This window comes from Phalangium opilio, unplaced genomic scaffold (assembly GCF_054372755.1).
Source record: "Phalangium opilio isolate 3A_F unplaced genomic scaffold, DU_Popi_V2 ptg000354l_1, whole genome shotgun sequence".
Classification (NCBI taxonomy): domain Eukaryota; kingdom Metazoa; phylum Arthropoda; class Arachnida; order Opiliones; family Phalangiidae; genus Phalangium; species Phalangium opilio.
Window position 1 is genome coordinate 662,874 of NW_028324229.1, and position 23,804 is coordinate 686,677.

At 37.8% G+C, this 23,804-nt stretch overlaps 4 protein-coding genes and 2 long non-coding RNA genes across 8 annotated transcripts; 2 read left to right on the forward strand and 4 right to left on the reverse strand.

The window, feature by feature from the left end:
- Positions 1-681: 681 nt before the first annotated feature.
- LOC149602632 (uncharacterized) lies at positions 682-4,902 on the reverse strand. 2 transcript variants are annotated; one of them, XM_089860864.1, is made up of 7 exons: positions 4,713-4,902; positions 4,135-4,252; positions 3,583-4,067; positions 2,905-3,502; positions 2,143-2,324; positions 1,718-2,082; positions 682-1,121 (listed from the first exon to the last, which is right to left on the reverse strand). In XM_089860864.1, exons 2-7 carry the CDS (start codon positions 4,247-4,249, stop codon positions 836-838), a joined length of 2,031 nt encoding a protein of 676 aa, XP_089716990.1. In that variant the 5' UTR covers positions 4,250-4,252; positions 4,713-4,902; the 3' UTR covers positions 682-835. The 2 variants fall into 2 exon arrangements, with proteins under 2 accessions (XP_089716990.1, XP_089716989.1); XM_089860863.1 differs by having other exon boundaries at positions 4,697-4,902.
- A 244-nt stretch (positions 4,903-5,146) lies between these two features.
- Positions 5,147-6,438, forward strand: Polr2C (RNA polymerase III subunit RpII33). The gene has a single exon (XM_089860867.1). It carries the CDS (start codon positions 5,255-5,257, stop codon positions 6,080-6,082), a length of 828 nt encoding a protein of 275 aa, XP_089716993.1. The 5' UTR covers positions 5,147-5,254; the 3' UTR covers positions 6,083-6,438.
- LOC149602634 (cardiolipin-specific deacylase, mitochondrial) lies at positions 6,156-11,237 on the reverse strand. 2 transcript variants are annotated; one of them, XM_089860865.1, is made up of 11 exons: positions 11,181-11,237; positions 11,037-11,102; positions 10,824-10,865; positions 10,652-10,679; positions 9,279-9,546; positions 9,122-9,208; positions 8,186-8,350; positions 7,926-8,120; positions 7,620-7,860; positions 7,291-7,552; positions 6,156-6,548 (listed from the first exon to the last, which is right to left on the reverse strand). In XM_089860865.1, the coding sequence occupies exons 2-11, from the start codon at positions 11,059-11,061 to the stop codon at positions 6,473-6,475; spliced, it is 1,389 nt and encodes a 462-aa protein (XP_089716991.1). In that variant the 5' UTR covers positions 11,062-11,102; positions 11,181-11,237; the 3' UTR covers positions 6,156-6,472. The 2 variants fall into 2 exon arrangements, with proteins under 2 accessions (XP_089716991.1, XP_089716992.1); XM_089860866.1 differs by having other exon boundaries at positions 7,291-7,537; positions 11,037-11,235.
- Positions 11,238-11,277: 40 nt separating this feature from the next.
- LOC149602635 (COMM domain-containing protein 6-like) lies at positions 11,278-12,137 on the reverse strand. Its single transcript, XM_089860868.1, has 4 exons — positions 11,979-12,137; positions 11,759-11,797; positions 11,535-11,687; positions 11,278-11,443 (listed from the first exon to the last, which is right to left on the reverse strand). The coding sequence occupies exons 1-4, from the start codon at positions 11,979-11,981 to the stop codon at positions 11,393-11,395; spliced, it is 246 nt and encodes an 81-aa protein (XP_089716994.1). The 5' UTR covers positions 11,982-12,137; the 3' UTR covers positions 11,278-11,392.
- Positions 12,138-16,651: 4,514 nt separating this feature from the next.
- LOC149602636 (uncharacterized) lies at positions 16,652-21,607 on the forward strand. Its single transcript, XR_016377796.1, has 3 exons — positions 16,652-17,171; positions 17,344-19,405; positions 19,474-21,607. It is a non-coding gene; the product is annotated as an uncharacterized LOC149602636 (long non-coding RNA).
- Positions 19,949-21,972, reverse strand: LOC149602637 (uncharacterized). The gene is made up of 2 exons (XR_016377797.1): positions 21,694-21,972; positions 19,949-20,517 (listed from the first exon to the last, which is right to left on the reverse strand). It is a non-coding gene; the product is annotated as an uncharacterized LOC149602637 (long non-coding RNA).
- Between the last annotated feature and the right edge of the window lie 1,832 nt (positions 21,973-23,804).

Here is a 23,804-nt window from a genome sequence, read left to right on the forward strand (position 1 = left end):
GCACTTTTCTATCCCTCTCGCAGTTGGCAACGGGAAATCTGACTGGGTGGGGTGGGGTGGGGGCGAAAAGGGGGGACGTTAAGTGGATACGGTACAGATAGAGAAAGCGGCGCGGTGAACTTCGACGAAAAGGGGGGTTGGAAAAACCTTCGTTTTCGTTTCCCCTCTTTAGTGCCGCTACACGAAGTGACGTCATCTAAAAGGGGCGGTAAAGCAACCGTCGACAGGACTAGGCTTACGGCATGGATAAAGAATGCGCGTGCGGAAATTTGTTTTCACGCTATAGGATCGGCAACTCCCTATCTCGGGCGACAGAATATTCTGTATACACTCTGTTACAACATCGGTTGTCAGCACGCGCAAAGCTAGGTCTCTATGTAATCTAGCCTTGCGCGTGCTGACAAGAGACAAAAAACTTCAGGATCTTCAGGATTTAAAATCGTTTAAAATATCCTTAAGTTTTTTGTCTCTTGTCAGCACGCGCAAGGCTAGATTACATAGATACCTAGCCTTGCGCGTGCTGACAACCGATGTTGTAACAGAGTGTATACAGAATATTCTGTCGCTCGAGATAGGGAGTTGCCTATCCTGTAGAGTGAAAACAAATTTCCTCACGCGCATTCTTCATCCATGCTTACGGTATAGCGGGTGTTTCAAAAATTCAAACACAAAGAAAGAGACTTAAATTAATAGTTTCATTTTAATATAAAATTGTGTAAAAATATTCTGTACAAGAATTTTGTCCAAAAAAAAAACAAATAATAATAATAAAAATTGTATATAATTATAAAATTTAGAATTCATAATTTTTAAAATTAAATAATTTCTTTAAGCATTAGCTTAATTTAGCTTTGTCGGCAAATAATTGGCCTAATTTTTTCATTACATCGCCGTGTTTTGTGGCTTCACTTTGTTTTACCTTGCCATAGTTTTCTTTGACGAATTTGGCAAAGGGCGTCAAAGAATTCTTCGCATTAACTTGGACAAATGCCGTCCCTTGTTTTTCCACCGTTGCAATGACTTTGCCATCTTGCATAAGTTGAAATGTTCCCCGACATGTTCCTCTATTGGCACCGCAAACCTTTTTAGTTATATCTAAAGATTTCGAATGTCTACCGAAGCTGCATGAAACGTTTTGTATTTATTAAATAATTTATATTAATTACCCAATCATAAGCAAGGGTGTGCGAGTACTCGTTAAGTTCGAGTACTCGGTTCGAGTACTCGGTTCGAGTACTCGGTTCGAGTATCGAGCCGAGTACTCGACTCGATACTCGATAACAACACATTGAGATACTCGAGACAGATTCGAGTAGCTTTTTAACATCTTAAATACTCTACAAATACTCGAGTCCGAGGCTTACAACTATAGCAGACGATGAGTTCATGATCATTCATTTTGAAAATCACCTGTTCAATGTTTAATTGATCACTAACAATCTTTTTGAACTAGTTAGATATTAGATAATTGAAAATCTTCGTTATTTTCAAGAAATTTACAAAATTGCTACTCGACAAGTCAATATTTGAGACTCGATAATTACTCGAAAGAACCAAAATTTGACCTATCTAAATACTCGATACTCGAAAGTATTTTTGAGACTCGGCTCGATAGTTACTCGATAAGAAATTAGTTTCGATACTCGGACTCGGCTCGAAACCGAAAAAACGGGACTCGCACACCACTGATCATAAGGCTTATTCAAAATTTAGTTACCTCTTTCCGCACTTGGTGCACATATAGACATACTTAGTTTTAATCTCATAATTATGAGTCCTTTTCATCGGAGGCAATGATGGTAAGCGTTGACTCGCCAAGTCACCCCAATTTTTCCAAACGCGGCCATGATGAGAGTCTTTAATCCCATTAATAATCCACGTTGCAGCGTGACACATTTCATGGATGAGTGTATTGCATAAGCGGTCTGGAGAATCGAGGACTTTCACTGACAAATCTATCGTCGCGATTCGTGATTCTCTGAAAGCGTCACTATGTCCTGGACCGACTTTCCTGCGAAACATGCACAAACCAGCGGTATTGGTCAAACGCGGTTTCCAAGTAAGGACCATTTTGGGTGGAAGCTGTAGGGGATTAAACGTTAAGCTTGGCGAAAACTAAGTTTAAAATAAGCTAACCATTACCTCATTGTCAAATACGTGCTTATTATATAAGCTATATAAAAACTGCGCTAATTCAGGTTTGGATTTGGCGTAATTGTCAATGTACTTCAATGTTTCCTGGTGCAATTCACTTCTCGCGATGGTTTTAAATCCAATGAAAGATTTAATAATCTTGTTTGCATTTTTGGCGTCAAAATCTCTCGCTAAAGAATTAAATTAAAATATAATTCTAGGTTAAGCGATTAAAGGGAGGGTGAAGTAGAAAATCAAGTGATTTTTTTATCGATTCTTCTACTAATTATAAGACCAGTCTGCATAGTGAAACATTCAGGAAATACCGACTCCGAATGATTTTAAAATTAAAATTAGGTTCAGATTTTAAGGATTATTTTAAAGAAGCCCCTCCGACCAATCGCGTAACGCCCTGCCTTTTTATTAATAAAATTCTCGTGGCACGTTCCATGTCTCGCGCCACGATTATCACGTCGCGCGCGAATTTTATCAAATCTCGTGATAAATTTCATTCAACACGTAACGTGCCACGAGAATTTTGTTAATAAAAAGGCAAGGCGTTACGCGATTGGTCGGAGGACCTTCTTTAAAATTATCCTTAAAATCGGAACCTAATTTGAATTTTAAAATCATTCCGAAGTGCATATTTCCTGAATGTTTGACTATGCAGACTGGTCTTATAATTAGTAGAAAAATCAATAAAAAAAATCACTTGATTTTCTACTTCACCCTCCCTTTAAATACATTATACTTATTGTTATTCATATTCACCTCTGCTAGTCGGAGATTTCGGAGCTTCGGCGCCATTCTTGAGTTTGAAGTTGGAAACCGGCGTCTTGACTGGTTTCGGTTCTGAGGATTTCGAAGATTTTGGTTTGGTTCTTGGAGGCGATTTGTGAACTTTAGTTGAATCCTTTAATTGGAGTGGTCGAGGTGGTGAAGGACCCGTCAAACTCTTAAGGATACTTGGTGGTACTACAGTTGACCTCCACTTGTTAGGAGATGTCTTTGAACTGGGATTGTCATCGGGACGTTTGGTTTTCTTTGTTACGCTCTTTGATCTCCATTTGTCCAAAGATGAAGAAGATGACGAGTCCGAGAGGTGTAAGGTCTGGACCGGTTTCTTTGTTACACTTTTAGGACGACGTTGTATCTTAAGCTTGCTCATATCATCACTGTCTGTGTCAGATATAACAAGCGTCGGTGTCTTAAAAGTGGGCTTCTTTGTTTTTGAAGTTGATGGTCTGATGTCGGGTAACGAAGAATCAGAATCAGTTGAAATTAAAGGTTTTTGGGTAATTCGTTTGTGTAATGGCAAAATATCATCCTCGTCATCACTAGTACTCAGTGTAATTTCGTCTCTTAAAGTCTGGAAATAAAGAAAGATTAAAGATGCTTGGGTTGCGTTGAGGATTTAAAAAGACTCCGGCGCTTCAAATCAAAACTTACACTTCGTTTAGCAGTACATGAACGCCATCCATGTGGTCTCTGAATTTTATTGGACGGAGTTTTCATATCATCTTTTGTTAATTCTTTGTTTCCTTCCAATACCGGGGTCTTTGCAGCAATACGTTTGAAAAGAGGCTCAGGAGACGAGTCCGATTCGGTTATAACAATTGTGTCTTGATCTGGTGACCTTCTTTGACCATTCACAAGAGACTTCGTAGGTTTTGGTGCCCACACAAAATTATTTGGATTAGCACTCAATAACCCTTGGCGATGTTCATTATCGTCGTCCGAGAAGTCATTATTGTCAGCCAATCCAGCACTGGAGACTTCTCTGTAGTACTTGTTGAAAATTTCACCAATGCTCTTTCTTCGATTGCATCCTGAAAGCAGAGACTTATTTGCCGATGTGTTTTTACAGGGACTATGAACATTTGCATTGTTAGACGTGACGTATTTGGTTGATAATTTACTGGGTTTGATTGGGCCTGAAAAAACATGGGTGGTAACGTCAGTTAGCTTGGTTCAACAAATGATGGTTTTGGTTTTAGGTACCTTTCTTAGATATTTGCCTGTGTTTCTTTCTACCACTACTTGGCCAAGGAATGGGGGACCTATCTGAAAGCCTAATAGGTGATAAGTAGCACCTGGAGTTATTGGCAATGTCCATAATCTATAAAATACAACAGTAAAGCACATCATTACTAAAAAAAAATTTAATGGTATGAGGCAAGCTGGCAGATTTATAAGCGCGGAAGACCATCAAGACGAACTAACTACCATGCTGGCACATCACATGTTATCTACTACTTTCAAATTCCCGCCATTAGGTTTCATCCCCTTTTAGAAGTTTTTTCCCCCATGTAACTAAGAGGGATAGACAGGGGGGTAAAATTCTGCCTTCCATCTCGCTTCTTGGCGCCTGCGCTGTAATCTCTTGAGAGAGTGCGCAGACGCAGCAATGTACCTATTCGTATGTCCCGAATACCAGAGCCTACTGTCTGTGAGTGGGCTATGCCATAACTGAGGGTCGCCTAGCCTAGTGCATACACCGTTTTTAACATAGAAAAGGTCTTATAGCAACAAGGGAAGGGGTATAAGGATTAATCACACTCACTCAATTAAATAATCACCCTTTTACAGAAGATCCTCAAGAAGAAAAGTTCGTAGTTGACTCAAAACTAGTCCTATTGTCCAATATGACAGACAGGGTCGTCTAAAACTAAACTGAAATTAAAACTACTGTTGCTAGCCTTTTTATACCATTTCAGGCTTCGGAATTTAAACTTCGGTCAGTTTCGTAACTGACGTCTGCTAAATTTTGTGATGCTCACTGCTCAGCTTCATCAGGGCTGTACATAAACATGGCCATTTCATTTTTTTTTTCTTGGTTTCTTAAACGAAATCAGCTCAAATTATGTTTTATATCTAAATCGTTATCATATACATAAAATATTTTAACATTAGAACATAATTCAGTCACTTTTTAAAGCAAAATTTTGCTAAAAGTTGTGAATTTGACTTAAATGCCAACGTGTTTATGTACAGCGCTGATCAGATATTTGCGAGAGCGAGACTCCGGCGCCGAGGGAGGGACGCCATTATTAAAATCTCTAGTTCGTACTTCGTTACTCGACGTTGGAAGCGAATTATTTCGATTTTAATTTAAATAGAAATGCCGTATGCGAATCAACCTTCCGTTCATATAAGCGATTTATCTCAAGAAAATGTCAAATTTTACGTTGAAGACACTGATTTAAGTGTAGCCAATAGTTTACGGCGTGTGTTTATCGCTGAGGTACCAACCTTAGCAATTGACTGGGTCCAACTGGAATCCAACTCCACAGTCCTACACGACGAATTCATAGCTCACCGCCTCGGATTAATTCCATTGACATGTGACGATGTCGTTGATAAAATGCAATTCTCCAGAAGCTGTACGTGTACAGATTTCTGTCCAGAGTGTTCTGTAGAATTCACATTAGAGGCCAAGTGTCTTGACAATGAAACCCGCCATGTCACAACTGCTGACTTGAAATCGAGTCACCCAAAGGTAGTTCCGGTAACTTCAAGACACAGAGACGACTCTAGCGAATACGGCGAACCTGAAGAAATTCTTATTGTAAAACAACGTAAAGGTCAAGAGTTAAAAGTCAGGGCTTATGCTAAAAAGGGATTTGGAAAAGAACACGCAAAATGGAATCCAACTTGCGGAGTTTCGTTCGAGTACGATCCGGATAATGCATTTCGTCATACGACTTATCCTAGACCAGATGAATGGCCCAAAAGCGAATATTCAGAAATAGAAGAGGATAAATATGAAGCTGATTATATTTGGGATGGAAAACCAAATAAATTTTATTTTAACGTTGAATCTTCCGGAGCTTTAAAACCCGAAACTATCGTACTATCTGGACTTTTTGCTTTAAAGAAGAAACTCAGTGATTTGCAAATGAAACTGAGTGAAGAAATGCAGAAGGATGATGCTTTGAATATCTCATAAATTCGTTTTCGGTTTTTTTTTATTTTTTTTTTGTAATTACGTGTATACTTTCTCATAAATAAATAAAACACACTTTTAAAGTTGTATCTGAAAACAAATTAGGCTCTTTGTTTCTTTTTAATTACATATATTTGGTGAAAAAGCAGTCAATACATTAGTAAATTCATATTATTCCTACGTAGAAAATGTTTCGGTAGTTGTTAGTAACATTTTTTCTCTACTTCGTACAAAAATAGGGAAAATGGCAGGGACTGTAAAACATTTTAAAAATTTATCACAAAACTATTCCAGAGCTAATTAAAATTTCACATGATTCGTTTTGTCTTTATTGTTTGAAAAATAAACTAATAAAATTATCTTAAGTTTTATTATTTTCCTTTCTAATTTTTATTAACTACTTTCCAAAATTAAGCTTTTTTGGTAATACTTCCTTGCATTTCTATCTAACGAATCTACAATGGCTTTCCTGAAAAATAAAAAGACTTTAAATGAAAGGAAAATAACATTATGTCTTAAAGGGAGGGTGAAGTAGAAAATCAAGTGATTTTTTATCGATTCTTCCACTAATTATAAGACCAGTCTGCATAGTCAAACATCCAGGAAATACCAATTCCGAATGATTTTAAAATTCAAATTAGGTTCCGATTTTAAGGATAATTTTAAACAAGGACCTACGGCCAATCGCGTAACGCCCTGCCTTTTTATTAACAAAATTCTCGTGGCACGCTCCACGTCTCGCGCCACGATTATCACGTCGCGCGCAAATTTTATCAAATCTCGTGATAAATTTCATTCGACACGGAGCATGCGTGCCACGAGAATTTTGTTAACAAGAATTCAGGGCGTTACGCGATTGGTCGGCAGTCCTTGTTTAAAATAATCCTTAAAATCTGAACCTAATTTGAATTTTAAAATCATTCCGAAGTATTTCCTGAATGTTTGACTATGCAGACTGGTCTTATAATTAGTAGAAGAATCGATAAAAAATCACTTGATTTTCTACTTCACCCTCCCTTTAACTGCGCCATCCACCATTGGTTTAGTGGCGTCTGCTACCGCGAACCTCTTACCCTTATGGGATTGGTTGAATTCTCACAGGCTGAGAGAGAGGCAACTAGGTAAGCGTAAGGTAGGGTTCTGTCTAGCAGACGCCACTAAACCAATGACGGATGGCGTAGTCCTCGTTTTTAAGACTAATTATATCTTACCTAAACACGGACTGATTAAATAAGAAGGCAGCAATGTGTCCACAATCAATATAACGAACTTCGCAACCGGGCCAGATTTCTGGAAGACCTTTAATTCCTTCCCTCGGGACATAACCATCATGCATGGCTGCAACAATAATGATTAAACTAGGATCCACGGGGACGGAAAAATTCCCCAAATGAGTGCATTCATCCATAATGCCCCTCATGAAATTAAGCGCCGACTTCTTAATGTATTCTTTTTGAGCTTGAATATCAATTTCTAAAATATTACGCACAATAAAAAAGTAAACATTTCCCCCAAAAATTATTGTGATTTAAAACATTACCATTAGAATTTTTAGACCCTTCATCGTTAGAATTATTCGAATTCCCTAATATGGATTTAACAATATCGAATTTTTGAGAGTAATCCGATATTAACTTCAAATAATTATAATCTTTCGCTACGTTAATGGGACTAGATTTCTTCGCGTTATTGCTGCCATTTTGCAATGTTTGATTTAAAATATTTTCCATATTGGCAGCGTAATTGCTAGAAAAGTGGTAGCCAGCCATGAAAGCTGAATTCTGAGAGTTAAAATTAAAGTTAATTAAGGTGCTCAATTAAAGTCATATAATTAGAGTATTCGTGCCTCCTCTGGTGAATGAACCATTTTAAGAAGCTCATCTTTATAAATATGATCAGAGAAGTATTGGCTTTGTAACAAAGTCCATGGAATGGCACCACTCATAACTCCTTGTGTAAAAACATGAGAAGCGGTTGTCCATGAAAGACAAGGAATTAAGGAGACGGGTTTATCCCAATTACTGGCGCCAATGGAAGCCATCTTTAAATTATTTACATTAATTAAATAATGTACTCTTTCAGGGATGGGATAATAAAAATACTAACGTGTCCTCCCATTGATATTCCAGTTAAGGCTAACGGCCCAAAACCCTCGTTTTCACACCAGTGTAAAAGGGCTAAACATTCTAAGGCTAAACAACCTCCCATAACGAAGATATCTGACACATTATGAAGGTTAGAGAAAGATTGCTCTTTGGGTTTTCTAGTTCCATGTAATGTCGAATTATAGTTAAGGGCAATAAATAATTAATAAATTAATTAATAACAAAAGTATATAGATATAAAAACGAAAAGTACCCGCGCCACGTAATAGTGTGCTACCACGAAGCTAGGGGGGAAAAACTGTGACGTCAATATTGGGTCCCAAGCTGACGACGTCTCGCGACTGCCAATATGGTCGCCTGAAAATAAGGTAAGAGATAAGAGCATGTGACGTCACTACAAAGTTCGTGGTAACACACTATATGAGAAGCCCTCCCTCTTTATCCAAGAACAGTGTCGCCCACCCCTCCCCCAATCTGCGTATGATTACCTTCCCGACCGTGGCACTGGGATTTTGTGAATAGGCTCATAATGTAGTTCCAAAAATTAACGTTTGGATCGCCAGCATCATATAGAGCTATATCAGTTGTAAGGGGGGAAACGTCACAGTTGGGCCTGCCAATAAATGGAGCCAGTTTTCACCCTCCCTCCATGCTGGCCGCTGAAGAACTCTATGCTAAATTTCCTGAACAACATGGCGCCTAGGCGGAGACTAGCGAAACCCCGCCTCAAAATCTCTCCTTCCCCCCGAATTGAAATAGCTTTATACTACTACTTTCTAAAGACCTATGACGCCAAGAAGCTCTTCCCTGATTGGTTACTTCCTATAGGGGGTTGAGAGGAGGATAGTTTGCTTCTCAGGCAGGGAATTGTTATTGAAGTGTACTTTCTGTTTATATATCTATTTACTTTTGATTATAAACATGTTAATAAAAGGATATAAAATGGATTTTCAAGAATTATTGAAGCAACCCCTGATTCTTTAAGTAAGGGTTTAGCAATCAGGGTTCTTCTCCTCCAAAAATACTATTTTTTAAAAACCTCTAGTTTAAAAATTTTTTCCTTTAATTTAATTTTTGGGGGGTTTTTATCTTACATGGTCGCCCGTTCCCGCTAAATGAATGCACATTGGCCTCAAAGAATCTGTCATCCATTTAGTGGGGATTATGGCTTGAAACCTAGCAGTTACACATTCTTTAGGGACAACTTCCGGTAGATAATGTACAAATGGACTGACAAAGTGTCCCTCTAGTAATTTGTACTGTGAATTTTCTTCAACCTTATCAATGTTAATGGGATAGTCAGATGGTACCAAATGTTTGCACTTTTCACGGTTGGACACAGTTTGTCGAAACTGAAATAACCTGAAAGAGTTTGGTAGTGTTTGTGACTCTTCCGTGTATTGTTTTACTTAGCACACAATAATTGCAAACAGACTAAAACTAATTGGGTAGTTTGACAAACAGGGTTCATACAACTTTTGGAAAACAAATTTCCCTGAGATATCCAGGTTTTCCCCATATACTTCCCTGAATTTTCCAGGTTTTTCACGTATAGAGCTATTTCAGAGGGGGTAATGGCTACGTCACCAATGCTATTTGCCCATAGAGAAACCCTCACAAAATGGCCGCCCTCTACACTCAAAGGCAGGCCCAATTTTCGTAGCAGACGAAATTTTTCCCCCACTGAAATAGCTCTATATGGAGTATCCTATGGAGCCAATGTTAACGAAGGAGGGGGTGGGGCAAATATGACTATTATATAATCAAAGGACATCCCCGTATCTCTAGTATAACCAGAGTTACGAGCCTCCAAAGTTTAGTGTAATGTTAATCCTATGGAGGTTGGTATGTTTATGAACATTCTGCTCAATTACTCGGCCCCTGTTTGTCGTAGCTCTAAGTTTTTAGTATGGTTGGATGGGGGATAAATTGGACTATAACATACTCAAAGGACATCCCCGTATCTCTAGTAGAACCAGAGTTATGAGCCTCCAAAGTTTAGTGTAATGTTAATCCTATGGAGGTTGGTATGTTTATGAACATTTTGCTCAATTACTCGGCCCCTGTTTGTCGTAGCTCTAAGTTTCTAGTATGGTTGGATGGGGGATAAATTGGACTATAACGTACTCAAAGGACATCCCCATATCTCTAGTAGAACCAGAGTTACAAGCCTCCAAAGTTTAGTGTAATGTTAATCCTATGGAGGGTGGTATGTTTATGAACATTTTGCTTAAGCACTTGTCCCCTGTTTGACGCAAATTTCCCTGATTTTTTACTAAAAATTCCAAATTTCCCTGATTTTTACTAAAAATTCGAAATTTCCCTGATTTTTACTAAAAATTCGAAATTTCCCTGATTTTTACTAAAAATTCGAAATTTCCCTGAGGTTTTAGTAACCTATTTATTTCCCGGTTTTCCAAGTTTGTATGAACCCTGTTTGAGGTCATCAACCTGGCCATTAGCTTACCTCTTCATATTTATAGGATCTCCCCATCCTATACAATAAAAGTAATTACAAAAACGTTAATTATAATCAAATATAATTTCTTTCAGTAGCAGTTCCTTTTATAAACAACTTTTTAATAAAATATTTAACCAAATATTTAACAAATTTTTAACAGTTACAAATAATTTCTTACCTTTAATGAAGAATTTTGACAACAAGACACTTCGGTAGAGCGCTATTGAAACAAAAATAATCACGATTTAATTGAGTAGTGGCACTACATGTTAATTTCTCATAGAACATAACGAAGCCAAAGGCAAGTAGGTGCCATTTCTCTTTCATTATAGGACACTAGGACAGATAAAATCTAGAACAGTAGGCAAAAGGCCCAACCCTATTTACTCACCATCAAATTTACTAATAGAAGGCATATTGGTTGAAGAAATTCGCGAGTTAATGCAAAGTAATTAACCTTAATTAAATTAAGAGTAAATTCATTATTTTTTTCTGAAACAGAAACAAAAACCCGCTAAATATGTTTCAAATTTACTTGACTACGCGTAAATAGATCAGCTGATCACATCCGCCATTTTTAAAAAATCAGGCGATTACCATCTAGTAGCGACCTCTAAGTAAACAAAACGATATAAAATAACTTTAATTTATTCATAAAATAAGCGAGATTTAATAACATATTAAAATTAAAACTTTATGAAAATTAATTATTTTTAAATTAAAATATTATTTAATACAAGTTTTATATTAAATAGTTGTTAAAACTGATTCCATTTCCTTTAGTTTATTTATAAAGCCCTAGAAAGATATGATTAAAAATTTGTGAGTTTAAATAAATCTATCAAATTAAGAGATAACCAGATTAATTTATTTATTTATTTTAACTTACCTGGAATTCTGGAAGGTTCATTTCAATAGCTTGTTGGCCAGTTGAACCATCAGGTTGATCCACTTTGAGGTTTAAAACCACAAATGGAGTATTCAAGTTTTTGCAATTGTCAGAGCTAGTTGAGACACCAACTTTCCAGGACACTGAGTTTAGCTATCATTTAATCAATTGAAACTATTCAAAGTTAATCACCTTAATTGGATGATTAAAGAAAGTTTTAATACCTTGCCTACTGGACACATAACGTTCTTGCCTTCAACAGCCTATTTTGAAAGGGTTATTTTATTATTTTATACATCATGAAACACGCTAAAACACGATAAAATACAAAGAATATTAAACATAGGGGGTGTTACACAATAAGTCCTAAGCCTTGGCGATATATATTTTTTCCCCATATTAGTTGACTAATCAAGTTGTCCGGATATTTTGGCAGTAACTTACCATTTCAAGATTTAGTTGCCTCCTAACTATTAACAAAATGCTTGAAAATTAGGCTTTAATAACCAAATTCGGTGGCAAAAAATATCCCCACTGTTCTGCGACTCGTGACACTTCCCAATCTTTGGAGTGCAGACGACAAACGCGCGCATAGCCATCTCGGTTCTGCGCTAATGAACCCAACTACACAAGATCGAGAATCGCAAGGGCTATGGTCAGTGTTACCCACATTTGAAAGATGAAATTCCATTCATCGGATGGAAAAATTGCTTTCTAATTTTATGTACTCTGAACATATTAATGAACACACTTAGAGTGAAAAGGGATAAATTGTGTTAAGGTGATATTTTTCATTCATTGGTGATTTTAAAGAAAAAGGATAATTTATTTATCTATAACTATACAATGCGGATGCACTGTGAACAAACACTAATATCATCTGTATGTCTTCTATGAACACCCCAATTTGTCATTTAGCCTTACCTAAAATGAGACATTTCATTCTCTCTTTAAAATTTTTCACATCATCACTGTGTATCCCATTCCCTCCGTCTGGACGCGCTCTTTTAAGAGGGGATACTGTACGCGCCCAGTAGGGGGATGACACTGAGCTAAAAGATAGAAGGGTATGACAGTTTGCATGCGTAGTACTGCCATTACTCTATTCTAAGAATCCGAACGACTTTCTATACAATAAGAAGTTCGGGATTTACTTACGAGTCTATGTTGTAAACTCATCGAGGGGTTAATGACTAAAACTATCAAATTTAAAAGATGCGATAAGTATGCGTCGGCATAAGTTTATGTTGGAAAGTTAATTGAGAGTTATGTGTGTGATCATTTTAGCATCGAGGGGATAACCACTACAACTAAACTTTCTCTTTACAAGCTCTTTCTAAAGGTTCAGGGCATAAGTCCATGTTAGAAATTTACAAGATGCGATAAGTACGCGTCGGCTTGAGCCCAAGCTAGAAATTTATAAGATGTAATAAGTGTGCATCAGCATAAGTCTATGTTGTAAACTCATCGAGGGGATACTCACTATAACTATCTGTTCTTCTATTCCCCGCGATTTTACAATTATAGCATAAGTACTTGCCCATGGTGCGTGTAGGTAATTGCCCAGGGTGTTTGTAGGTACTTACCCAGGGTGCTTGTAGGTACTTGCCGAGGGCGCTTGTAGGTACTTCTTTTATCGCCTCCCTACAGTTACTCCTATTACAATATATTGTGTCGTTTTTTCACCGCAGTAAAATTACTGAAAAATAAAAGTATCAAAAAGTATATAGGCGACACAAGGAATCCTTATATTCCAGATTCCATTGTAATAATAAAGTAAAAAATCATGTAGCGGTTAGCGCTTTCGCCTCGCAGCAAGAGGATCCCGGGTTCAATCCCGGACTGTGGCACAATGGATAAAGAATGCGCGTGATGAAACTTGTTTTCACGCGACAGGATCGGCAACTCCCTATCTCGAACGACAGCTTATTCTGCATATACTCTGTTACCGCTTCGGTTGTCAGCACGCGCAAAGATAGGTCTCTATGTAACGTAGCTTTGCACGTGCTGACAAGGGACAAAAAACTTCAGGATCTTCAGGATTTAAAATATCCTGAAGTTTAGCCTCTTGACAGCACGCGCAAAGCTAGGTTACATACATACCTAGCTTTGCGCGTATGTAGAGTATATACAGAATAAGGTGTCGTTCGAGATAGGGAGTTGCCGATCCTGTCGCGTGAAAACAAATTTCCTCACGCGCATTCTTTATCCATGGTGGCACCGGGTGAAAATCTGGGAACAAACCCTGCGTAAAGTTTGGAAGTTCTCTCCTCGCTTGGTAAAAGGAGTTTTTTTTTTTTTTTTTTCCACCTACGAGCACTAGTGCTTAGCCGTTAGGCCTTGAGCACCAGGAAGAATGGAGCGGGAGACCCTACGCGGCCCAGCACAGACGGGGGCCGCTAGGTCGTATGTGGATAAGCAGGGAAGGAAATGAGGTTTACTTGGGAGGTGACGGTAGGTGGAGTTGGGGTTAGTCACCTCCGGCGGACACGGGACAGTCGGCACCTATAGGGTAGGATCGCCGACATGTGTCGTATTCCCTCAAACTTTGCCGCCCAGAAGCTGGGCTTACAGGAGCGCGCCACACTCCCGGCAAGGTAAAAGGAGTTTTCCTCCGCGGTCTAACGCGGTTTCTCCTTTCCATCAAAACTTGCAGAGGTTAACGGTAATAGTTAGTATAGGGCGCTGTAGGTTAGTTGTGGCATAGGGGCTAGCCACCCCCCCTATGCATTGTAAAGGGACCTGTAAACAAGCCACAGGCTTAGTGTGGAAATCCCTTCATAGACAAAAGCTTAGATTATTATTAATTTATTTATTTAGGTAAGTATTATACACATTCGCTAAGCCTTTAATGCGAGGCTTCTATGCAAATAGAAAAAACATTATAAGTTAAAAACATGTATTCAAGTATGCAAAAAAAAGGGGGGGAGTGGGAGAACAACAACTAAAAAAAAACAACAAAAATTTAGGAAGTTAAACTATAAAAGATAGAAAGTTTTTGACGAAAAGTATGACGATTTTGAAGTTGAACTAAATTAGATGGAAGATTATTCCAGTCATGAATGGCAGTGAAAGTGACATGATTTAGGCGAAAATTAGACTTTACAATAGGCTTGACTAATTTAAGGGCGTGACCACGGGTGATGGTGGTGGATTTTGTGAAAAAGTCGCTAGTTTCCAAATCGAGGCGGCCGTGAAAAAAGTCGTGCAAAAGGCAGATGTTGTTAACTCGATGTCGTACAGACACTGATTGAATCCGCAATGCAGCTAGACGATCGGGTGCAGGAAGTCTTGATAGGCGTTGTGGAAGCTTCGAAAAAGCATTTTGGGCCTTTTGCAGGATCTTGGCATCACCCAAGAGAGATGGTGTCCATATCGGCGATGCATAGTCAATTATCGGTAGAACTAGAGAGTTATACAGCCCACGAATAAGTTTCTCCGATCGATGGTGAATATTACGTCGAACCAATCCAGTGGTGGATTTGAGACGCTTGCAGACTTTGTTGGATTGGCTTGAAAATTTCAACTTAGTGTCAACAAGAACCCCGAGATCCTCTTCCGTCGCGAGCGAACGAATTGGGGTACCATCAATGAGGTATACGTTGTTCGGGTTATGACGACCAAGATGAAGAACCGCACACTTATTGGCATTGAACCGCATATCATGGTCAAGTGCCCAATTCGCAACAGCGTCCAGATCGTCTTGTAGGAGACGACAATCAGCCATACTACGAATGCGATAAGATAACTTAGTGTCGTCCGCGAATAAAAGGACAAGAGCATGTCGCACGACAGATGGAAGCGAGTTAATATAGACGTTGAACAATAGAGGCCCAAGAATGGAACCTTGTGGTACCCCACGCATCACAGCACCAACTGAAGACATTTCACCGTGGAGAACCACTCTCTGAGTACGACCGCATAGGTATGACCGCAACCACTCCAAAGCGTCGCCAGTGACGCCCGCTAATTCCAATGTATGCAGCAAACCAGAGTGAGAGACAGTGTCGAAAGCCTTTGAAAAGTCCAAATATATAATGTCAACACCAGAACCATCGTCTAGCCATTTCGCCCACGTAGTGGTGGCAACGAGCAAATTGGTGATGCATGACTTCCGAGGAAGGAACCCATGTTGAGCCGGACTGAAGAAGTTGATGGCTTCGAGATGAGCACGCAACTGAATGTGGACAAGTCGTTCGGCAATTTTAGGAATGTGATTCAGCACACTAATCGGTCTGTAGTTCGAGGGATCTATACGCGATCCATTCTTATGTAAAGGCGTGATGTTGGCTTCTTTCCACTGGTCCGGGAGAGTGCACGTAGAGAAAGAATAATTGAGTAGCTGATGAACTGGTGCCAGTAATTCAAGTGCGAGACGTCGTAGTAGAAGAGGGTGAATACCGTCTGAACCAGGAGACTTATTCGTAGGTAATTGATGGAGTTCGACTATAATAGCTTCAGGTAGACAATCAAAATGGGCAAGAGTACGGGTAGCAGTAGAAGGAAGCAAAGTGTGGTCGACAAACGAGGGACTAGAACGGTGACCAGAATCCGAGACCACCGATACGAAGAACTCATTTAAAGCATCAGCCGCGTCCCGAATAGAAGTGGTTTGAGAGCCATCAGAACGAGTTATCTGCGTAATTTTGTGACGGCATTTTCTAAATCGATTGATGTAATTGTAGAAACATTTTGGATTATCCTTGATACGGGAAGCCAATATGTTTTCTTGCTTCCGTCTTAGTTTGCGAAGATGATTAGTGTTGGAGTTTCGAAATGTCTTATATAAATCGTACTGGGCATTTACAACGCGCTCACTGGCATGGTGACGCTTTAGTTTAGAAAGTTTCTTCCAAGCTGCCTGCTTAAGTTGACGGGAACGAACAGTCCGAGCAGCTGGTAATGGCTTTGGCAATTCCTTGCGGAATGGGATAAAAGCGTTTATCCCAGCCTGTAATACCGAATGGAAAGCAGTCCACAAGTCATCGATGTTGTCAGCGGATAAGACATTATCCCAGTCAGTGTTCCAAAGGTAGTCAGAGAAGGAATCATAATCACCCTGGTAGAAGTTGCGTGTAGGGCGAAAAGTATCGGACTTTTCACTAAGGCTGGTTTCAAAGAGCACAACGCAATGATCACTAGTACCCACAGGAGCAAGGATCGTCGGATTGAAGGATAGAATGGGATCCGAGCAGAAGATAAGGTCCAGGACAGAGTCCTTCATAGAAGCTCCGCCGAAACGCGTTGCATCCAGCACGATTTGGGTTAAACTGCTGTCGATAATGCACTCTAAAAATGACTTGGCATGCTGGGTGGCCCCCGGGTAGGGAATAACCGATGTCCAGTCTAGTCCAGGGTAGTTGAAGTCCCCAAGAAGGAGAAGCAAATGATATATTATTATTTATTTCCGGCCCTGACTATGGCGCTGGAATTGGACACAACACACAACCCCTCCTCTTCAATCAATCTCACTTCAAAAACTTGAAAGTGCCGCCAATTACTATAGCCCACTCGATCAAGCTGCAAAAGCTATAGAGTATAGAAGAAAGGAGCTTGAAGGTGGGATCTTTTTTCGTCAATCATAGTACAAGCCCAAGTTGCCCAACCATCATAAAAACCTATTAAAACGTGAAACATGTAAGTTTAACTACTTTAATGACAGAACTGAACGCACTAAAAGGTGCTTGGTCTTGAAATCTAATGAAAATCAACCTAATTTGCATATTTTTAACATGGCGATTCAAGATCAGGTCTTTTTTGGTGTATAACCGGAGTGACCATTGTAAATAAAACAGAGCAACGATTACAGCATATTTCCTCCATGGCTCAAATGACACCAATATGTGTCGTCTGCTTTTAACGCCCCTCGTGTGACTGTAAGGCGTATGGAAGGAAAAACCCGTGAAGAAAGAGCCAAAATACCCTGGATTTGGTAAATTATTAAGGTTTTTATTATAATTTATAATCGTATTATAAGTAGAAAGGTACGTTAATTAATTAACATTAAAATCAGGCGTTGAAAGTCTTTGAAAAACGATGCTATACCATTACTTAGGTGTGACCAAGGCCTAAGTTAAGGGGTGTAGCGTGGTTATGAGGTTTTTGATTTTGCCTTGAAGTGGAAATTGATAGTTTGCTATTAAATTGGGTAAGCCTTGGATGAGTTTTGTTGACAATTATTTGTAGAGGTAATGAAGCTATCTCGATAATTTTGGAAGCTATTCGATTTCGAGCATTTGAATTTGTTTCAAATGCTTGATTTAATCTTTACGGCATAGTTGCGGTTAGGGCCAATTTCTTTTTGGGTAAATCCTGTTTATTGGTCATTTTAATAATTGAATAATTTTGGATGCTGATAAGCGGCAAATGCTCTTCTTTTTTGTCAGTTTAAATCTGAGACTTATTTATTTTTAATTTTTCAACATCAGTTGGTTGCCGTTTGTCTCTTCAAACTTTATTATTGCGACTAACGATCAATCCTTGAAGTATTTTGTTACATTAAATAGGTAGTTTCCCATTGAACAGGGATAACTTTAGCATTGTTGTTTTCTCTTTGGTTAACGCCGTAAATATTTCAACTTTGAGATCATTCAGATTGCTAATCGTGTCATTACCCCCTGCCACCCTTTCAATGGGAAACACTATCTATCGAGTGTTATTTCGAATGTTAGACCAGACGCTTTTTGGGAAGCTACTATAATTTCTTTCTCCACAATGGGACGATACTCTTAACTCGAGTAAACGTCTAGGCCGTGTTATAAACTTTAGAAATAATTCCTGATGATTTTGGACAAGCCAATGTTGCTTGGTACAGAGTAGATTCTTAATTTCAAATCAATTTAGATTTCAGCAGCCATTTAAATTGAACAGATTTATATTTAGTTATTATCTCATACCAAATGAGCAATTTGCGTTGATTCTGCAAGGAATTATTTTTGTTTAGTTTGAATTGTTGGCTTCCCAATACGCGAGGATAGCTTTTTGGTCATAGATTGGGTGAATGCTGTAAATATTTTAGCTTTAACCTCTAAAATACTTGGGCCATTTAAGATGATAATAATTTTAATTTGTATTGTTTGAATTGAACAGATTTTATTTTAGCTATCATCCGTTTGCAAAGGAGCAATTTCTGTTGGATTTTAGAATCAATATCTATTATTTGACAAATGACATGCAATATGAATCAAGTCAATGAACAATTCGGGTCTACACTTTGATTATATCCGTAGAAAGGGAATCTCATTAGGAAAACAATTTAGACAGCGTGTGAAGCGTTTTAGGCACTTAATGCGTAGCAATAATTAAATCTTATTATTATAAATATATTACCCCTATGTAATTATCAGGGTACTTAGTTTATTATTCTATTTATTTTTAGAAGGGAAGCGCTTGCCTGTTGTTTTTAGGGATTTTGTTTTTGCGCCAGGACATAAATAAATTACTTGATTATGGAATAGGTGAAAACTGGTCCTAGCCCTCCCTTTTAAGAATAATGAACATAATTAGAATTTTAAGGGTGAGATTCCCTTTGCGGTATTAAGGTATCTAGTTTATGGTTTTAATTATAAAGATTTTTAGAGGAAAAAGCTTTCGGCAACTCGTTGAGGGACATTTGTAGGATATAAATAAATATTTGATTTATGTTTAAGGTAGAAGGTTGCTTATACGCTTTGTCCTTTAAAAGTAATCACGATTTTAAGCGGGTGTAAGGCGAGTCTTAGGTTTTATGGTATTATTTTTCTATTAAGGTATTTAGTTTAATGTTACGCGTCACGCGTATGCCATTTGTCAAATAATAGGAATTTGTGTCTTATGCCGGAACATTTTGCGTTACATCATGCGGGAATACTCTTGTGGATTCTCATATTAAGGTAATTAATTTGAAGTTACGTGTGTGCCATTTTTTTCCCAAATATTAATTCGAATTTTTCTTGCGCAGGAAGAACTGGACGTCTGCGAGTGGACTTTCATTGGAAATCCCATGCTAAGGACGAAGTTTCCTGGTTTTGGGGGCTCCATAGCGAGCTTTAGTTTAAATTTAATAATTCCCGAGTTAACCAGGGACTTGTCAAATTTAAATTGGGCTCGCAAGGCTTACCTTGGGGGTGGTAGCTTAAGTTTAAATCTAAAGTTTCGATATTGGGGAAGGAACAAAAATAGTCGAAAAACACTTAGGGTAGTTTTTTTTACCTTTTTTATGCTTATTTTATTGTTTTTTTATAAATTTTTTATTTTTTTAATAAATTTTTCAAAAAAAATTTTTTTTTTTGTAAAAAAATTCTTTTTTAATGTATTTTTTCACTTGTTTGTTAAGTAAAAAGCTTAAAAAGGGGTCAAAAAAACCTCCCTAAGTCCAGACATTAAAAAATTGAAACCAAGTCTAGTATCTAAAGAAATTCAAGAAAAGAAAGAACGAGGTTTAAGGCAAAATTTATTCAATAATAAACAAAAAAACTAAGGTGTTTACAAAAATTTCGAACCAAAAAAATATTAAAGAGTTGTGTAAGTTAAAGTTTGAACGCGAAAAAAATAATAAGTAGTTACAAATAAAATTTGCAAGCAAAAAAATTAAGTTAAGTGGTTACATGAAAAAATTGCAAGTAAAAAAGATGTATTTTGTGTCTTCTAGCTTCGATGATTTCCTCCATAACTTTTAAGTCAGCGCTGAGAGAAAGAGCAAGTCCAGAAGACATCATGTAACGTGAATCCAACGAAGCGTGTCATCAGGAATGATACATAGCAAGTCCAGAACAGCGGAAGTCATCAGGAATGATACATAGCAAGTCCAGAACAGCGGAAGTCATCAGGAATGATACATAGCAAGTCCAGAACAGCGGAAGTCATCAGGAATGATACATAGCAAGTCCAGAACAGCGGAAGTCATCAGGAATGATACATAGCAAGTCCAGAACAGCGGAAGTCATCAGGAATGATACGTCTCGGAAGGACAAGCAACAGAAAAATCCAAGAATATCAGCCGCATCTATAAATGAAAACATTAATAACACATCTTAAACTATTGCCTAGTTTTGGGCAGAACGAAATATTCTTAGATTTAAATAATTTAAGAAAAAAGTGTCCTTAATTAAAAAAACAGGGTACCAAATTTAGAGAGAAAGACCATCTACCCCGAATTAAGGAAAGTCTTGAAATGACTACCGCGATTGGCACCCTTAATTAAATAATAATGTGGCTAACTATTTCCCAAAATTGTACAGAAAATAATTTTAGAAAACCCACCATTTAAGTTACATTATGCACCCTTTTATTACCTTAATAATTTAACACATCCCCTAAACTATTTTTAGGAAAATCTGCCAAAAAAATCTGCTATTTAATTTATTTTAAATTAAATTACATAACTTAATCATGAAAATAATTTAAAACATCCCTTAAACTAATTTTAGAAAAATCAGCCATTAATTTATTGTAAATTACTTAGCTTCACAATGAAAATAATTTAAAATATCCCCTAAATTAATTTTACTAAAACCGGCCATTTATTGAAATGAAATATCGTGCCCCTTTTAATAGCTTAATAATTTAAAATATCCCCTTTTGTAATTTTAGAAAATCTGCCATTTATTTGTTTAAAACCATTCCCACAGAACCGATAAATAAAAACCCTGGGACAAGGCTTAACTTAGGCTTAGGTTAGCACAACCTCGTGTCTTAAAATTATCTCTTCGGGACTTTATTATCGAAAATCTGTCGCTTTATCTCTAAATTAATTTAAAATACCCCCTTGACTAATTTTAGGAAAACCTGCTTTTCTAACCAGCTTAACTATTCCCACAGACAGACCCCGTAAATAACTAGGGCTTAAATGGGACTAGGGTTAAACTTAGGCTTAGGGCAAACTTGTGTCTTAAAATTACCTCGGCAGGACTTATTTTCGAAAATCTGTCGCGTTATCTCTAAATTAATTACGTACCCCGTTTAATAGCTTGTAATAATAGCCCTTAAACTAATTATTAAGGGATTCTCTCTTGTCCAACATCTCGTTGTAAAATTTTATTTATGGTACTTGATTTTTAATAAATAAATAAATAAAAATAACTAACATTTAACACTACCTAATTTATTTAAATACTTGAAATAAAATAAATAATTTAAGGGGAGCTAGATGAGTTTGGATTATTGGAAAAGTTAGGCTTACGGACTGTTAAAGCACCACGAGGCGAAGCAATGGCCGCCAAGTATGTTGAAGAGCTTCGAATTCAGCTTGCGTCCTCGGCAAAAACGATCTGTGAAATGGCGGATCTATCAAGAATCGACCTCAAAAGCCGGGATCACGATCAGCTGAATGGGAAAGGTTTTCCCAAGCGACCTCCTCGAATGGTTTCCAGGCAAAGAATGAGCCGGCTGGCCTGTAACTTGGAAGTAAATTCCCAATGTCAGCTGAGCAGGAAAGATTCTCCGAAGCGACTTCCTCCACAGCTTCCATGCAAAGAATGAGTGCGCAGTGTGGCTCTAACTTTTAACTAGAAAGTAAATTTTCAACGCCGGGGGGCGCTTAAAGCGCCGATGCGCGGACTCGGATGGTCCGTGTCCTAGGCACGAAATTCAAATAGCTGAACACCGCTAGGCCTATATTAATGAACGCTAGGCCTAAATGAATGAACGCTAGGCCTAAATGAATGAAATAATTGAATGGATAGTCATTACCTATTATTAACGCCCATCGTGACGTGACAAACCAATTACCTCATGGCACGTCACCGGATATGACGTCATGACACGTCACCGGATATGACGTCATGGCACGTCACCGGATATGACGTCATGACACGTCACCGGATATGACGTCATGACGCGTCACCGGATATGACGTCATTGATCACGTCATAGGATTTGACGTCATTGGTCACGTCATCGGATTTGACGTCATTGGTCACGTCACCGGATATTACGTCGTTGGCCACGTCACCCGGATATGACGTCATAGCAAAAATTTACCATGCTTTAGATGTCAGTAAATACGTAACTACGTACACAGCGCCCCTAGCGGCAATTTATGAACTATCTATTGCTTACACGAATGTCTAGCAAAATTTTATCATGTTTTAGATGTCAGTAAATACGTAACTACGTATACAGCGCCCCTAGTAGCAAATGTGTTAATGCTTAATTATCCGCTAATATTAATAATAATAATAAACCATGGCCCCTAAGTAACCCCAAATCCCTATCCCGTTTAAAATCACTAACGAGTTTTTAGTGAGTAGTCCCTCGATAATTACTCGTAATCCAGACGCAACCTTTAATCCGTTCACTACCATACACATAAACAAACACTTTTATGTAATCAGCATAGCTATAGTCTATACTTTAAGCATTATTTTGTGCCGTTTTGTGTGGCTGCTATGTCACGCTTCAGTCCAATGCACTTGGAATAAAATCATTCATTTTAACTTTGATACTGTATTCATAATTTACATTGGATAGTCATTTATTCTGACTGTTTATTAAGAGTGTGTCATGTGAACATATTCGATTCATCGCTCTATTATGTTGAGAAAGCACTTTAATAATACTCTAATTCAGAGGTTATGAATCAAGTTTCTATACCTTAGCACTAACTATAATAAGTAAGCTTACAATTAAAAATAAATAAATATACTTATAAATATTATTGCAATATTTTATTTCGAAATATATAACATTTGATACATTCGGATTTATTAAAAATTAATGATTAAAATACTTTTTAAAATGTGTAATCATTCATTATAACTTTGATACTGTATGCAAAATTTCATTGGTTAAAGTCATTTATTTCGTTTATTATGAATGTGTCATGTCAACTATTCGACTCACCTGTTCCGTTATGGACTTTTGATATAGTGGATCTTGTACTTCAAACTGTAGCATCAAAGGCACCCGATGCTTCCCGTCGATGTTTGCTCACCTGTTCATCAAGCTTCAGATGGGAATGGCACGGTGGTGTAATTCTATAACATTTCGGTACTAAATTCGCAGAAAAACCTTGACGTGGGACAAAAATCCACAAGCCCCCTTCGCAAATACTTAAGCGCTAATACAATAATGATGAGGGAATCATTTATTGTGTATGTGGTTCGGTTTAGTAACCTTTTTCCAAATGTTCTGATGTTGGGAAGAATCATGTAACAATTACCCCGCTTTGTGCAGTACACTTCTCTCGAAAAAAATGTATTATATGCTTTTGCTTTTATTAGAGGGTACCAATCAAGTTTCTATAACATAGCCATAACTATAATTAGTAAGCTTATAAATAGAAATAATTTT

Coding starts and splice junctions, on each gene's coding strand:
- LOC149602634 (XM_089860865.1), bottom strand. CDS start 11,061: ATGCCTTCTATTAGTAAATTTGATG. Junction 8,121..8,185: donor GAATATCAATGGGAGGACAC/GTTAGTATTTTT, acceptor AATAATTTAAAG/ATGGCTTCCATTGGCGCCAG. Junction 7,861..7,925: donor TGGTTCATTCACCAGAGGAG/GCACGAATACTC, acceptor TTTAACTCTCAG/AATTCAGCTTTCATGGCTGG.
- LOC149602632 (XM_089860864.1), bottom strand. CDS start 4,249: ATGGACATTGCCAATAACTCCAGGTGCTACTTATCACCTATTAGGCTT. Junction 2,325..2,904: donor GAAATCTCCGACTAGCAGAG/GTGAATATGAAT, acceptor TTAATTCTTTAG/CGAGAGATTTTGACGCCAAA. Junction 1,122..1,717: donor TGCACCAAGTGCGGAAAGAG/GTAACTAAATTT, acceptor CGTTTCATGCAG/CTTCGGTAGACATTCGAAAT.
- LOC149602635 (XM_089860868.1), bottom strand. Junction 11,688..11,758: donor TTATGTGTCCAGTAGGCAAG/GTATTAAAACTT, acceptor ATTAAATGATAG/CTAAACTCAGTGTCCTGGAA. Junction 11,444..11,534: donor TGAACCTTCCAGAATTCCAG/GTAAGTTAAAAT, acceptor ATATCTTTCTAG/GGCTTTATAAATAAACTAAA.
- Polr2C (XM_089860867.1), top strand. CDS start 5,255: ATGCCGTATGCGAATCAACCTTCCGTTCATATAAGCGATTTATCTCAA.